The sequence below is a fragment of the Drosophila miranda genome, chromosome XL, assembly GCF_003369915.1.
Source record: "Drosophila miranda strain MSH22 chromosome XL, D.miranda_PacBio2.1, whole genome shotgun sequence".
In the NCBI taxonomy this organism is placed as follows: domain Eukaryota; kingdom Metazoa; phylum Arthropoda; class Insecta; order Diptera; family Drosophilidae; genus Drosophila; species Drosophila miranda.
The window spans coordinates 1,197,808-1,213,867 of record NC_046673.1 but is presented as its reverse complement, the minus strand read 5'-3'; the positions used below and the strand labels follow the sequence as shown (position 1 = coordinate 1,213,867).

Below are 16,060 nucleotides of genomic sequence, written 5' to 3'. Positions count from 1 at the left end.
GTTAGAGAGAGACAGAGCGAGAAAAAATGAAATCGTTTTCTTGATTCTGGCTATAATAATTATACGATCTGGTTGAAATTTTACATTCTAGAACATATAGTTATTCTCTACGATTCTGCGTTTTTGGTTTTATCGTATCTTTAAAAATGTGGATGCCACAGATTTTCGTTCTTTGTGGGGGCGGAAGTGGGCGGGGCGAAGTTTTGAAATATTTTTGTATCAGTGACATATCACAGAAGTCTGGATCCAAAACATCGTTGCTCTAGCTCTTATAGTCTTTGAGCACTAGGCGCTGAAGGGGACGGACGGACGGACGGACGGACGGACGGACGGACGGACGGACGGACGGACAGACGGACAGACAGACAGGGCTCAATCGACTCGGCTATTGATGCTGATCAAGAATATATATACTTAATGGGGTCGGAAACGATTCCTTCTGGACGTTACACACATCCACTTTTACCACAAATCTAATATACCCCAATACTCATTTTGAGTATCGGGTATAATTAAGGAATTAGCCGGAGTGACCGCAAACCTTTCAACAGTTCAGCGTCAGTCAAAAGTGCTAAACATCTAAAGCATCTGAAAATTAAGAAAAAACCACCTCTAAATGCTATACACAAAGAAAAACGGCTTCAACATGCGAAGGAACACATGACGTGGAATGTTCAAACTGACACTCGTTGAAATGATTGGCGTTCGGTGGTCTTGACTGATGAAAAACGTTTCAATTTTGACGGACCTTATGGTTTTCAATACTATTTTCATAATCTGCGAAAAGATGAGCTCTATTTAAGCCGTCATCACAGCCGAGAAGGTGGAGTCATGGTGGGGGGTGCCATCACTTTTTATCGTACAATGGATTTGATTTTTTTAGATCAGAAAATGAACGATGAGCGCTTTAAAACACGTATTTCCAAAGTTAAATGATCTCTTCGGACCAATCCCATGGATTTCCAAGATAATGCCCCGATTCATAACGATCGAGTAGTGAAGTAGTTTATTGCCAGTCAAAACGTTAATATCATGACTTGGCCACTATATTCTCCAGATCGTAACGTTATTAAAAATTTATTGGGCTGGCTTGCCCGGAAAGTATCCGAAGGAGGAAAGCAATACGAAGATACGGAAACACTAACTGCAGCAATTCGACGTGCCTGAAGCGCGATTTTTCTAAGCTACATACACGTGGACTCCCTGTACCATTCTATGAAGGACCGGATATATGAAGATATTTCGAACAAGGAAGGCAGTACACATTATTGAAATCATTTTTTTTCTTTTTCTAATAAATCTAAGATTTACAATATCTACAAATTAAATTTTAATATAAGTTACTTTTTCTTCAAAAAAATAATTAGTTTAAGTGCATATATTCAAGTGACCAAGAGCAGTGTACGAGTATACTAGAACAATTGAAGTTTGCCAGTCAGAGACAATCGAATCAAACATATTTTTAACAGGGCTCTCGTTCATTCCGCTCTTTAATTGAGCGGGCAATCAGAGTTGGGCGTGAACTCGGAAATTCTTTTTCGAAAAATTAAGCCTCCTGGGATCCTGGTCATCTCTAACGTAATCTGAAATCCAATAAAAACAATGATCTCATTCGGTTATTTCGTATACATACATATGTACATACATATATCGTATTTTTCGCTTTCTATACTTCCTTTGTACCCGGCTCTCCTCTCCCTTTTCACACACCGCTAATTCCGCCATCGCTTATCCACCAACCATTTGTCATTGCGTCTCGTTTTGGCCCTTCGTTTTTGGGTATCATCGATTCGTATACAGAAATCGAAGCGTAAAAAGAAAATTGGGTTTTCATAAGTGTGCACATACATATGTTCGCTTTTGGCGATTTTGCTTTGTGCCTTTGCTTCGGGTTCGCTTTTATATACATATGTACATACATATATGTATTTGTATGTATGGGTGTATGTGTATGTTTTTGAGCCTATTTCTTTGTGTTTGTTCTGGGTGTGTTGTTGGTGTATGTATGTATGTATATACATACATATGTATGTAAGTGGCTTTATGCATAAGATATTTTTCTTTTTGCACTGATGAGCGCTCTCTTGGTTCATAAAGAAATATATGTATGTATGTACATAAAAAATACATATCATATTAATGAAATATGTTATATGTATATACCCGAAAGATATATGTACATATGCACACGATATATACATATGTCTGTGCAGTCATCCGCATACATATATGTATATGTATGTATGTATCTATCAATGTATATAGTCTGTAAAACATCTAATAATATGTACATACATACATACATACATACGTAAATATGTACATACGTAGATAGCTTCATTTAGAATTTGTTTATTTTTTGAGCTAGCTACAAAAAAAGCAAGAAAGATACCAAGCGAAAAGTGCAAATACGAGAAGGACGAGAAAGAGCAGGAGAGTGGAAAACAAGCTGGTGGTTTGGCAATAGAGGGGGCACATTAAGGCGATGGAAAAGTAGCTGGATATTTTTCGTTATTATTGTGTTGATACCTTTTCAAAGGATATTACGATTATGCATCTACCCTACAAGGCAGGTCCTTTGAACAGGCCCCCCATCGGCGAAACTAGAGTCGAGCGGTTCATGTCGGTTATCGGAGAACAAGTGCCGGATCAATAGGATCGATGGGATGTAGGACATTTAGGACAAAGCAGAACGCGCATCTCTATCAATTTTTCTTGCACTTTTCATGCGAGAAGATACAACGGTGATATGTACATATGTACATACATATGTTCTAATGTTAATTCTTGCACTGCACCTATCCTGCACCAATATTATAGCTGGTTACGTACAGCACCGTCCGTTAAATTTCTGACGCTCTCCGCTCACACACTGGGCGAGGAAGTGCATGAGAGAGATTGAGAGAGATGAGAGACTCTGTATGTAAACACTTTATAGGTTGGAAGCACTTCCTTTCGGCTTTTACATACATTTACATGAATATAATAAAGCCCCATTCTCTTTGAGTACCAGGTATGACGACCACTAATCCTCCTCGCAGGGAAACTTGATTGCTCTTTGCACGAAATTGTATGACTTGGAACTTACGTGAAAACGTGCTATATTTTCGGATGAGAAGAGTTGTAAACTCTGCCTGGACTCTGTGATTCTTTGCCTACTCGTGGGGTAATTTCCGACAAAGGAAGAAGCACACTTCATTCAAATACTACAGACAGTTAATGCATTTAATCATGAATATAAATCTGTTTATATGTCTCTCTTCTTTTTTATATTCTCACACCAACACCAGTCGTTTTTCTCGCTCCTCGCAGTATTCCTTCTTTCTGTAATAATGATCTGATCCAGATCATTATAGTGCGTATTTAAATACCCATCGACCCTTAATTGGTTAAGCATGATAAGAATCCAGTTATGGCAGAGATTAAATTTATTTATGGAGACCTTCTTAAAGTCGTATATCGAACTAGTATCGATAGATAGATCAAATCCAATGAAATGCTTAGAATATTTCTGTTTGTAGAGCATGCCAACTTTTGACTGTTGTTTAATCATTTTCGGTTAGTGCATTGCCAAAATAAGAACCAAACAAACGAGGGGGAACGTTGTGAGTTGCTGCGGACACCGCAACTCTACGGTTATACCCGATACTAAGTCAGTATAACTCTCCTCCGGCAGACGCCGCTAATATTAAACGACACGACAAAGAGTGCGTGCGAGAGAGACAGAAAATCAGTCTGAGCGTGACGTCGGGCGCTGCGTAGCCACTGAAAATTGATTTCTTGCTTTTGGCTACAAAAATGATCCGATCTGATCCAGATTCAGCAATCTGATAGATATGTTCATTATCTATGATTCTGCGTTTAGTTTAGTTTTCTCGAATGTGCAATATTGTGGATGCAACAGATTTTCGTTCTTTGTGGGGGCGGAAGGGGGTGGGGCGAAATTTTGAGATACACGTTTTACAGTGAGATCTAACAGAAGTGCGGATACCAAATTTGGTTACTCTAGCCTTAATAGTCTCTGAGATTTGTGGATGCCCCAGATTTTCGTCCTTTGCGGGGGCGGAAGGGGGTGTGGCGAAATTTGGACACGAAACGGTCAAGGTCCGATATCACAGGAGTGTGGATACCAAATTTGGTTGCTCTGGCTCTTATAGGTTCTGAGATCCTTGAACTCATATTTTGCAATTGACAAAACCGACCATGAAACCTGTGTGTTAGAGAGAGACAGAGCGAGAAAGAATGAAATTGTTTTCTTGATTCTGGCTATAATCATTATTCGATCTGGTTCAGATTTTGCACTGTAGAAGATATGGTCATCCTCACCGATTCTGCGTTTTTGGTTTTATCGTATCTTTAAAAATGTGGATGCCACAGATTTTCGTCCTTTGTGGGGGCGGAAGTGGGCGGGGCGAAGTTTTGAAATATTTTTGTAGCAGTGACATATCACAGAAGTCTGGATCCAAAACATCGTTGCTCTAGCTCTTATAGTCTTTGAGCACTAGGCGCTGAAGGGGACGGACAGACGGACAGACGGACGGACGGACAGACGGACAGACAGACATGGCTCAATCGACTCGGCTATTGATGCTGATCAAGAATATATATACTTAATGGGGTCGGAAACGATTCCTTCTGGACGTTACACACATCCACTTTTACCACAAATCTAATATACCCCAATACTCATTTTGAGTATCGGGTATAAAAACTAAGCAGCGCAGAGAAAAAACGCCACTGGAACACACTTCTGTATGTATGTATGTACATATGTATGTATGTATGTCACGTTGAGATCGAATCATGATGATATCACGAATGGAACTTGCAATTTTCCTCAGCCTAAAACATTCTATATTCCAATCGTTAGGATTGGATTTTAAATATGAAATATGAAATAAAGGTTTTAACTTATTGAATTTGGCCATAAGGCTGTTCACTATTGTTGGAAAAAATAATCAGATTGGAATCAATTCAAATTCTTGTGCAAAACTGTTTTAAAACCTATTGTTATTCATTCGGATGAGCAATCGATTGGGGTAAAAAAGATCCTTGACTGTACCTTTGTTTGTGCTCGTAAACGTCTGTCCAACCATCCATAGGGTGGTTGGACGTTCTCTATGAGTGGGTGTGGAGGTGGGAGATACACACATCCACAAAATGCAGATTTTTGGCTTCCACTTGTTGTGAGTACTATAACACCCACACCCACCCACAAAACCTATCCCAGCCCACTCCTCTCTTTCACTCTCTTTCTATCATGAATCGATTCCATTCGAAAATGTTTGCTGCCTAGAAACAAAGCGCAAACAAAATGTATCTTCAAGATACACACACACGCAAAGAAAAGCAAAATTGGGAAAAATTAAAAAAAAAACAGAAAAAATAATGAAACAAAAGCCGAACGAATGCCAAAATGAAACCATAAAAGCGATGAAAAGGAAATCAACGAAAATGAAATAAAGAAGAATACGAGATATAAATCTGCGCATGTATCTGAAAGATACGTGAAATGTACACATACATACATATACATATGTTTGGATATGGTTGTATGCATGTAGATATGTACTTAAATGCGGACACATAATCTGCAATGATCTCTCCAGCTCACTCTTCTTAATGGAAGAAAAAAAAGGTCAAATTATTGCGCTCTCTCCTTTTCCTTCTCTCTCGCTCTCACTCTCTCTTCCGAAAAGCTAGTCACAAAGAGAAAGATAGAGAAAAATTGGGTAGGCAAAGAAAGAGAAAGAGACAAGTTAAAGTTGCAGCTATTTAGGTAAAGAGAAAGATACATATATCTACATACGCACATGCATAGGATAGAGATGTACATATGTACATATTACATTACATTAATATTATATATAATATAATAATAATATTAATATTATATAATATATGTACATATGTACATATGCGCATACATACATATGTAAGTAAATATGCATACATGTATGCAATACATTTCCGAGGGCCACAACAGAAGCAAAAGCAGCTACAACCAACGAACCCAAAAAGCAACAGCAACAAGAAGTGAGTAATTTTCGGTAGCAGAAGCTTTAAATACACTTCCAGATCTCTCGTTCCTACGAAAAATACAAATTCCAATTTCCACCGAGACCAAAAATCCTAGTTTGACTCTGAATTGCAAACATGTGAAAAGAAAAATTATACTCCTAGCGTAAGGGTATGGTTCCAACAGCAATGTAGCGCAGCCGAAGGTCATCGCCGTCATGTTGTTGCTGTGTTTCTGCTTCTGACGCTGTCGCCGTCGCTGCCAACTTTGACTGCGCCGCAGCAGAAAAAAAGTAACATCATCGACCGCAGCATAGATTCCACTTTGGGAAATTTGAGAAAACTGCATTACATTTTCGTATATTTCGTACCCAAGCACACTGGGCAAAACAATCTAGCGGAAGAAAATTCAAATTTTGATATATTAAAAACTGGAAATTTGTTTTTGATTCGGTTACCAATACACTTTTTAGGCTATCGACACTTTTTTCTTAATATCGACTATTTTTTTATTTTATTATTATTATTATTTTAAAATTAATGACTTTTCTTTCGCTAGATGGGCTGTTTTGCCAAGTTTACTAAGGAAGGAACGGAACCCTTTGCTTCTACACCACAACGTTGTTGCTTTTCCATTCAAAAGTTATATATTTTAATGGAAGTACATACATACATATGTATGTACATAGTATGTATGCACTATACATATATGGATGTATAGCCTATAGTATAGCTTTTATAGATGTACTTGCATACATATGTGTCTTTACGATGTACTTAAATATGTATGTACATCCATCCTTACATAATAATGGCATACCATTCCCATTTTATATACATATGTATGTTTCCATGGCACTAAAATGGTGGCTCCAATAGTGAAGAAATAGCAAAGGAAGAAGGAGAAGGATATGCAACAAAGACTGGATGAGGAAGAAGCAGAGTTGGACTGGGAGGAAAAGGATAGCGAATGAAGAGTCAGGCTTAGAAGCGGATGGGGGAGGGGAAGGGAGAAGAAGCAGAAGGAAATTAGGCAGCCAGGCAAGACCACGAGAGTCGATGGCTGAAGTAAAGAGAGAAGGCCAGGATTAGCTGATAAAGTGGGGGAAGCAAATGGAAGTAAAAAATAATTCGGTGAAAAAAAGGAATAATCTAACATAAATAAAACTGGAGAAGAATGCAAAAAAGAGCAAGTGAAAAATGTAAATAGGAGAGGGTGGAAAATTAGATAAATAATAATAAGGGGCGACTGTCTGATTAAGAAGGGAAAAACAAGCAGTGGATACAGAGCACAAAAAGGGGAAAAAGAACTGGAGAGGGGATCATTGAGAAGGATCTGCGGGTTCTAATTATTGGAAGTATTGATCATTGAAGCAGTGAAGAAAGATACAAAAAAGGAAGGCCAAATGGCAGAAGAAGAAATTAGGAGTCAGCAAAAAAAGCAAGCAAGGAGTATGATCAGCAGGGCGGAATTGCCGTGAAGGAGTAAGGTGGAGAAGCGAGGAACAGGAGCAGCGAAAAAGGAGCAAGGGAGTAATCTAGGAAGAAGGAGAATTGGAAATGGCCTCATGCTTTTACTGGACTGAAGAAGAAAACAGAAAAAGGAAGCAGGGGAAATAACAGTGTAGAAGCATCTGTCAAAAGACAAGTACGAACCGAACAAAGAAGAAGATGGAAGAATGAAAAGCCCGAACCGAGCCGAACACCCCGTATCCCCATCAGAAAAACCATTACATAGGAATCGAAGCGAACGACACGAAGTTGGGACCACCCTACCCCTCATACACTGCCGTCTGCCCACCCAGCCCCTAGCAACGACAACCCCGTTGCCTACGCCCCTGCTCCTGCCATTAACTCACTAATACTAGCATACTAGCAGCAGGGAAAAGTGTGTGCTTGTGTATGTTCGCGTCACTGTGGCTGCGACAGCGTTACCTCTCGCTTTGCTCTACCTTTCCCATCACGTGGCGCGACGACGAAGCGGGGCCTCGACAGGAGACTATTCAAGTTGTGTGTCTCGACTAATGTACATACACACTCGCATACACACTCACACACACAAACACACACACACTAAAATAGCTCTCCCATACATATGTATGTATGTACCTACATACATACATATGGACAATTTTGTTGGCTTTTTTTTTTGTTGATTTGCTTTGCTGTTGTTCGCATTGCTTTTGTTCGAACACCCACCCAAACATACAGACATACAGATCTGTGTATGGTACGGAGTATTTCACTACATTTTGTCGGAATATGCTGGGGGTAGGTGGGGGGTAAAATAAGAGTAAGATGAAGAGGAAGAGGAGGAGGAGGAAAAGGAAGAGGATGCAGTGGTGTGTGGCGCAGAGGTTTAGGGTGCTACTACTATTAAATCCTAACCTAACAATCATTTGCTTAAGCCGAAGTCTTTAGGCCTCAATTTGTGGAAACATACATACAACATACATGTATGTATGTAAATAAAATACATATCTATCTATCCTGGGCACACCCTACCGGGTCCTACGCCAACTACTTGCATACATACATATGTATGTACATATGTATGTACATATATACATAAATGCAGATGCCATTCTGTATTTATTCTGGTGATACATACATAAGTATGTATGTATGTACATATATGTACATATATAGTGATCCGATCTTGGTGGTCCTGCCCTGCATTCTGGATGCAGGAAAGAGATGCAAAAAACATAGCCTAGAATCTGAAGGATTTGTTTGCATAAAGAAAACCATTTTTTTATTTGCAGTTTTAGGGCTAATGACGCCAAAACCATTAGCTCAATAATGGGCGGGGTTTTTGAGTTATGGAATGGGAAGGCCATCATGTGAAAATTCAAATACTTATTTGTGCACTGTATGGAATCAGTTGAAAGCTATCCAATTTATTATACTCAGCTTTTTTGGGTATTACCTTATGATGGACAATGTCGAGTAGAGGACTCTCACAATAAACATATGTACGTTGTTTTCCAACAGCCATTAATCAAACTCATTACGAATTGAGCAACACCTTAACCATACCTTAAATGTGTGTTTATTAGTTGGTAATCAAATATATACAATCTCTTATAACTCTCTCTTGCAGACACTAGGACATTACCAATCCTTTTCTCGGTTAAAACAATTTTTAGCAGTTCAACGATTGGCGCCAAGCGAAGTAGTACTGTGCAGCGATAAAAATATGGCATTCCGTAACATAAGATAATGTGCTGTTAGGCGCAAGGAATGCTATTTAACAAAAAAGGCACCTTTTTTTAATTAAATAGTTTTCTTAAAAAGAACGCTGCTCAATTTGATTTTACACGATACTTTCACAAGGGTTGAGCTATTGAGCTTTCGATAAGCATGGGGGCCCTATCGTTTAAACTTAAATAACAACAAAAACTAGCAGACTAAAATTAAAATTTTTGCGCGTAAATATTATGGCTGAGGGAAAAGTTGCAAATATAAATATAATCCTTAAAGAAAACTTTCAACTCATTTTATCATTAGATCAACCATTTTAATAATTTGGTTGATTTATAAAGCTTTTCTGGAAACACAAGTACGTACCAGCACTTAAACTCAATAATTCGACTTTATGCAAGTGTTCTGACTTATTGAGTTAACTCAACTATCGATAGGTTACTCGGGTCAGCCTAAACAGCTTATAAAAAGCATACAATTCAAATTAATTCCTGGCCCTGATATTTCTTACCTGTTTTTCGTCGATAACTTTTAACATGATCTATAGGTTGTGTTCGTTGACGAATAAAAATGGGGTCGTGCCAGCAGTCCCGCTGATAAATTTGATGTCTATCGATGTTAGACACAAAATCGGCCCCAGCATGGAAGCGACTCCTGCAGATCAGCGAAATGTGGAGATAAAGGCACGGATTCCTGGCGGAAGTGAGGATTTTGCCCGCCGCCTGGACATCGCCAAGAAGCTGACTGGCAGTCAGACAGGAGAGCTCATCGTCCAGCGCGATGTGTTCTTCGAATCGCCGCTGGGCGGGCGTCTCAAGCTGCGGTACTTGCAGCCCCCGTCGCGCTCCCAGTTGGTCTACTACGATCGACCCGATGTGGCCGGTCCTAAGCTGTCCTGTTTCAACAAGATTGAAGTGGACGAGCCTGCTGTGCTGGAGAAGATTCTGGGCCGGACGAACGGCATCTTAGGCCAGTTGGAGAAAAAGCGCCATTTGTTCATCCATGAGCAGACGCGTATCCACCTGGACGAGGTACAAGACCTAGGTCACTTTATGGAGTTCGAGGTCTGTCTGAGACCGGAACAGACTCTGGAGGAGGGCCAGACCATTGCCGAGCAGCTCGCGAAGACTTTTGACATTCTTAAGGCGGATCTAATGACCGGCTCCTACTTCGATGCCCTGCGCGATGGACACTGAAAACGCTTGACTGCGTTTTTTATAATTCCTTGCAAAAACAAAGTAAAACTCAGGTCTGGACACGGATATTTACAAAAGAACGAACCTGTTTTTATTTTCTCACTTATCTCTGTAACACGATTAAGGGTCGATTTAGACTGAGGTTAAACCGAGCATAAATGCAAAGTGGTCAAAAGGACACGAACATAACACCGAAACGGGGAGGACAAGAGCATGCTGACTAAGGCTATCTATTCTTATAAGCTAGGACTGAGAATTGCACAGGACGACACACACAAAATGCCACTAGAAAGGGTCTACAATAAAACAAAAAAACAAAGGAGAAACATCCCGCGATGTGCTGGCCATTTGGAATGGCCGCCGCAGCTTCTGTTCTTCTTCCAGTTCGTTGGCGTGGATTCTGGGTTTCATAGAGCCCTTGAGCCGAGCCGGGACTCCCATGTTCGTTGACTAATTTTGCATCGCGGATGTATGTATGTATATGGGCGTGGATATATGTGTGTATATGCACTATGCGTATGAATGTATATGGCGCTTAGATGAGAGAACATCTCTAGCAGTAAGAACCGATCAAGCTGATGGACAATGACTCGGATATGGGATCCGGGGCCGAGATCGGCTTCCAATACAACCAGTTATAGCTGACTAAAGGAGATACAGAAACATCGATATAATGTTAGAGGGAGTGCGCATGCACATACAAAACAGAGCAAAAGCAAGAGACAGAGAATGATACTCACGGACAAAGGACTGTGTGAGGCGAATGGAGAGGGTGCGGCAGCGGTGGCGACACTCGCTGGTGGGGCGCAGGATGATAAAGCGCGTGCCCACCGCCTGGTGGACATACACATTGGGGCACTCGGTTTCAGGCAGCGTATAGGCCGGCGCCTGGGCCGTGTCGATGGCCACGTAGCGCTCTAAAGCAACGCCCAGGCTCGGAAGGCGGGACGGCCGGGCGAAGATGGGGCGCAGCAAGCGAGCAGGGAGCATGCGATTGCAGCGCCACAGATTGTGCGCCTGCTGTGTCCAGGTAGGCGGATCGATATTCGTGTTCATGTCACTGTTGCTGCTGTTGAACTGGCCAAAGAGATCCTCGAGATTGTGGACACCCTGGTTTGTGGAGTGCACCCGGTACGCATCGCGCTGGAAGATCATGTGGTTGCTAGTATAGATGTTGTAAAAGTCGCTTAGAACCATGGCATCCTGTTGGCTCTTGAACGCAAACGGCACACTATCCCCCTCAGCCATTGTCTGGCGGCACTTGAGGAGCAAGGACAAGCCGTTATCGCTGCCGCTGACAGGGGCATGTAACTGGGCGCACTCATCGCTCTCAAACCAGACGCTCTCCACATTGGCGCAGGGGCCGCAGCTGAGGTCCTCCATCTGGAAAAACGGATTGCCCATCAGACAGGACTCGTCGTAGAACTCGGTCAGCCGGGGAAAGCGCTGGATCAGCGGCATGGTCATGCGTCGCCACATCCGCATCCCGGGATACACCGTCGACTGTACTACGCGCTCGTTGCTACCGCTCGATGTCTCATAGCGGTATGCGGCCACGCACAGCGACACAAGCGTAAGGTAGAAGAGCCAGCATAGGATCTGGCGCCGGCGGTCAAGCAAATGGTGCAGTACCTCTAGCTTGAGGTAAGCCATCAGTTGCGGCGGCGGTACCAACGTTGCACTGCCCCCGCGCATGCCGGCCATTCGCTGGCGCCAGTTGCGCTGCTGAAAGTACTGGAACAGCACATAACTGTCAAAGGACAGGGGCCGCACCTCGCGGTGGGCCTCGGCTAAGCGGCGCAGCTTGCGCACGGCAGTGCTGTAGCGTTGTAGCAGTTGCTGGCGGCTCAGTTGCACGAAATTTAGATCGATATTGATGTCGTAGTCATCCATGGCCTTCCTTTTCCGCAGGGTCTCGTCCGTCTCCACATCCGTTATCGTCTTTGTCGCCTTTTTCCTTGTCTGTGGGGGATTGTCGTTCACCCTGTCGCTCGCGGTAACTATCTCTGCTTGCATATAAAAGTGTTATCTTTTTTGTTGTCTTTAAAATTGTTATAATTTATTGCTTTTCTTGTTTGTTAACGAATGTTTTGTGGCGTGAGATTTTATTTACATTCACAAAATGCGCCGTTTGGCCGCGAGGTGGCGCTGCGTATGTTATCAAACAAACGTGAAGGCGTGGTGAGCGGGTAGTTTTGTTTATTTTTTCGGGCAGGTATTTACAATGTATTCCAACTTATTTCTTGATAGGTTTTTTATATTTTATATACATTTTTCTTCGCGTTGGTGATTCTACGTAATAAAACTGCACCTTCTTGCACCACAATAGAAATAAAAATACACTATCGCGTTCACTGCAGTTGCAGCTAGTGGTGGAAGTTCATAACTTAGCGTCCAAGGTTGATGTTCGGAAGAAAAACGCTGATCCTGGAAATTATTACTTTATTAAACTCGTTTCGTTACAAGTTTCTCCTAGCTATCATTTGGACTATCAAAAAATTTAAATTTTAGTCTTTCATCGTTGCTGCCACAATCGATAGTTTCTGTCAACACACATTGAGTTCTCGCTAATATCGATTGTTCTACTGCTGGCTCGTCAATTTTATTTGGAATTTCTGTGTGTAAAAATTAAAAGCCTGCGTGACTAAATTTGTCAGATCATTGGCAAACACACGCCTGGCCGAAAAAGCGACTCAAAAAAGGAGGATCGAATTTGCCCGTTGCAGCGGCTTCTTGCGGAAGAATAACGTTTTGGAGGAAGACTAGCGGCGACACACGCACCCATACACACGAGCGTAAAAAGAAAGACTCAGCATGCCACGAGGAAAGTTCGTTAACCACAAAGGCCGCAGCCGTCACTTTACATCACCCGAAGAGCTTCAGCAGGAGTCCGAGGAGGAGAGCGACCAGTCGAGTGGCAGCGGTAGCGGTGAAGAGACCGGCGGTGACAAGGCCTCCGGTAGTGCGGCCACATCCAAGTCGAAGCCTCCAGCGACTCGTAAGACCGCCACCCGTCCAGCCCATCGTCAAAAGCAGCGTCCGGCGGTCAGCTCGTCGGAATCCGATTCGGAGGAGTCCGAGGATGACTCAGAGGCAGAGGCGCGAGATGCCAAAAAGGGCGTGGCCTCGCTCATCGAAATCGAGAATCCCAACCGTGTGACCAAAAAGGCCACTCAGAAAATAGCAACTCTCAAGCTGGACGATGGTGGGTCCTCCACCACCAGCTCCACCGCCGCCGCCAAGCCGGAACTGTCCCGTCGCGAGCGTGAACAGATCGAGAAGCAGAAGGCGCGCCAGCGTTACGAGAAGCTCCATGCGGCCGGCAAGACGACCGAGGCGAAGGCGGATCTCGCTCGGCTGGCCCTCATTCGTCAGCAGCGAGAGGAGGCCGCCGCCAAGCGCGAGGCAGAAAAAAAGGTGGCAGCCGACACTGGAAAGAAGCCGGGGGCGAAGTAGGATCATACAGGATCGCCAGCCCGCGATACCTTAACCCGTCAACTGATTCAGTAACAGAACCAATGGAAGGGCTAATGGCAATTAGTTAAGAAAACGTAAAGTAAAAAATTTATCAGAAAACAACGCAGAAGGATGAGGCTCGCTACGCATCGCATCTCATCGACCCCGAACCAAACCAAACGCGATATGTTGCATCTGCCACAAGTGCCGAGTATCCATGAGAAACGCTAAAAACTAAATTTCGATCTGAGTGAGCCCAATGTCAAACAAATTTCAGGTTTTCTATGCAGCGTCTTTTGTAATTGAGAATTATAAAAATAAATAAATATATATATATACATACATATGATATATATGTATATTATGTACAACCGAGTGACGGCTATTGAACTCTCTCTCTTCCAACGATAACCTCCTTGCTGGGCCGCCATTGCGATTTAAAGACAAACAAATTACGGGATACTTTACAGTCTGCAATGCGCATATAATCTATTCAGAATAGGACTACGTACTAGCTATAACTAATCCAGAGCGGGACAACCGGAAATCCCTGAACTAGGTCTGGTCTACACTACCTTCCAGACCTCCTCGAAGGCGCTGCAGAGCTTGGAGCATGCTATGGCCGCCGACAGCGGGTAGTTGCTGATGGAGAAGAGCTCCTCGGTGTAGTCCGTCTTGAGAACGCCATGCGCAAAGGCGCCGATCACCATAACCACGGGCTCATCGTAGGCAACGCTACCTTCCTCGCCGTGCGGGACAAGGTCGCGGCAATTTGCGACAAGTTTCCCGGAGAAGGACATGGCGTATTTCTTGCAGCCGACCGGCAGATGGTCTGTTATGGGGTTCTTGATAACACTCATTAGGCGGCGAGACGAGTCGTTGGCCCGAATCTGGAACTTGTGCAGCAGCTGGACCATAAGGCCGGCGAACCGCTTGAAAGTGCGTGGAATGCGCGTTTGGGGATTAATCTCGATGAGAACATTGTGTTCGGTACGCACAAACACTTGGAGCAGGCCCGCACGGTTTAGCGGTGAGTCGAATAGCATCAGTAGGCATTGGTGGGTGATGTCGGGGCGGCAGGAGCCCGGATCACGTTGATTCTTGCGCATAATACCCGCATGGTCGTCGCAGTTCAGCAGTTCAAAAGTGCCGTGCACCTGCGGACGGGTGGATATTGTCAGCTGTCAGCCAGGTTGAGGGTTCGCAAAACACTCACCTTAACCGTTTCCAGCTGGGCGCCCTCCAGCACGATGATCAAACGCTTCTCGCTGGCATTTACGTGCAGCACCTTGAAGTGTTTTTTGTCCAGATCGAATTCCGGATCGTCGGTCTTGCGTCCCACAAATTTGCGCTTGCGATTTATCATTTTTCCTTGGCCTCCCATTCGAAGTGTGCTATTAATTTATTTAGTTTATATTTATTTCTACAAAAACAAAAACCATGTGCACGCGGCGGAGAGAAATTATCGATGGATATCATATATTACAGCCCTGCAAGAACGTTCGATACTATCGATAGCCGTACGCATTCCTGCCATCTGCAATCATAACAAGAATCAGCTGGGCGCTGAAGTTTTTAGGAATTACAAAGTTTACAAAAGATTCTTTCAAATAGTTAAACATTTCGTTTAGCCGGAACAAGCATGTCTGCTCTACGCCGTGACGTGTCCCCTTTTTTTCAACGGATCCGGGCCTTTCTCCTCGGTGTAAGCATGGAACCGTACGGCGCCCCGAGCGTCTCAAATGTTACGTTATGTAAGACAAAAAACGGAAATTTATACAATTTTATTCCAGCGTGAGCACACTCTGGCGCTGCGCTTCGAGGACGACGTAGCCGATCGCACCCAGCCCCCTCCAAAGATCCCCGACGGACCTTCGCAGCTGTACTCGGCCAACTATTATTGCCTGCGCGATGGCCGTCGGGAGGTGAATCCACCTATTGATCTGGTCGAGCAGCAAAAGCAGCTCTCAGCGGATGCGTCCACGGCGACCAAATTACCCACTCCGGGCCAGGTATATGCCTGGGACTAAATGACCGAAGAAATAACCCTATTTTTTTGTGTTGTAACTTGATCCGGTTGAAACTAAAATATAATCAATTTAAGCATTCAAAAGTGTGGTATATAAATTAAACATTTTATTTTATTGGAATATTTACAGTGCGGTCGTCTTAAGAACTAATCAAAA

General features: G+C 43.1%; 5 protein-coding genes and 1 long non-coding RNA gene across 6 annotated transcripts; 3 read left to right on the top strand and 3 right to left on the bottom strand.

The window, feature by feature from the left end:
• Positions 1-1,274: 1,274 nt before the first annotated feature.
• LOC117189170 lies at positions 1,275-2,120 on the bottom strand. The gene is made up of 2 exons (XR_004473226.1): positions 1,646-2,120; positions 1,275-1,583 (listed from the first exon to the last, which is right to left on the bottom strand). It is a non-coding gene; the product is annotated as an uncharacterized LOC117189170 (long non-coding RNA).
• A 7,625-nt stretch (positions 2,121-9,745) lies between these two features.
• Positions 9,746-10,498, top strand: LOC108155212. The gene has a single exon (XM_017285899.2). It carries the CDS (start codon positions 9,759-9,761, stop codon positions 10,416-10,418), a length of 660 nt encoding a protein of 219 aa, XP_017141388.1. The 5' UTR covers positions 9,746-9,758; the 3' UTR covers positions 10,419-10,498.
• On the bottom strand, positions 10,487-12,852 carry LOC108155188. Its single transcript, XM_017285863.2, has 2 exons — positions 11,159-12,852; positions 10,487-11,063 (listed from the first exon to the last, which is right to left on the bottom strand). The coding sequence occupies exons 1-2, from the start codon at positions 12,432-12,434 to the stop codon at positions 10,972-10,974; spliced, it is 1,368 nt and encodes a 455-aa protein (XP_017141352.1). The 5' UTR covers positions 12,435-12,852; the 3' UTR covers positions 10,487-10,971.
• Positions 12,853-12,986: 134 nt separating this feature from the next.
• On the top strand, positions 12,987-14,148 carry LOC108155223 (28 kDa heat- and acid-stable phosphoprotein). Its single transcript, XM_017285911.2, has one exon. The coding sequence runs from the start codon at positions 13,233-13,235 to the stop codon at positions 13,872-13,874; it is 642 nt and encodes a 213-aa protein (XP_017141400.1). The 5' UTR covers positions 12,987-13,232; the 3' UTR covers positions 13,875-14,148.
• A 186-nt stretch (positions 14,149-14,334) lies between these two features.
• LOC108155204 (ribosomal RNA small subunit methyltransferase NEP1) lies at positions 14,335-15,344 on the bottom strand. Its single transcript, XM_017285886.2, has 2 exons — positions 15,091-15,344; positions 14,335-15,031 (listed from the first exon to the last, which is right to left on the bottom strand). The coding sequence occupies exons 1-2, from the start codon at positions 15,256-15,258 to the stop codon at positions 14,441-14,443; spliced, it is 759 nt and encodes a 252-aa protein (XP_017141375.1). The 5' UTR covers positions 15,259-15,344; the 3' UTR covers positions 14,335-14,440.
• A 78-nt stretch (positions 15,345-15,422) lies between these two features.
• LOC108155231 (NADH dehydrogenase [ubiquinone] 1 alpha subcomplex subunit 7) lies at positions 15,423-15,987 on the top strand. The gene is made up of 2 exons (XM_017285923.2): positions 15,423-15,579; positions 15,668-15,987. The coding sequence occupies exons 1-2, from the start codon at positions 15,517-15,519 to the stop codon at positions 15,902-15,904; spliced, it is 300 nt and encodes a 99-aa protein (XP_017141412.1). The 5' UTR covers positions 15,423-15,516; the 3' UTR covers positions 15,905-15,987.
• The last annotated feature ends 73 nt before the right edge of the window (positions 15,988-16,060 follow it).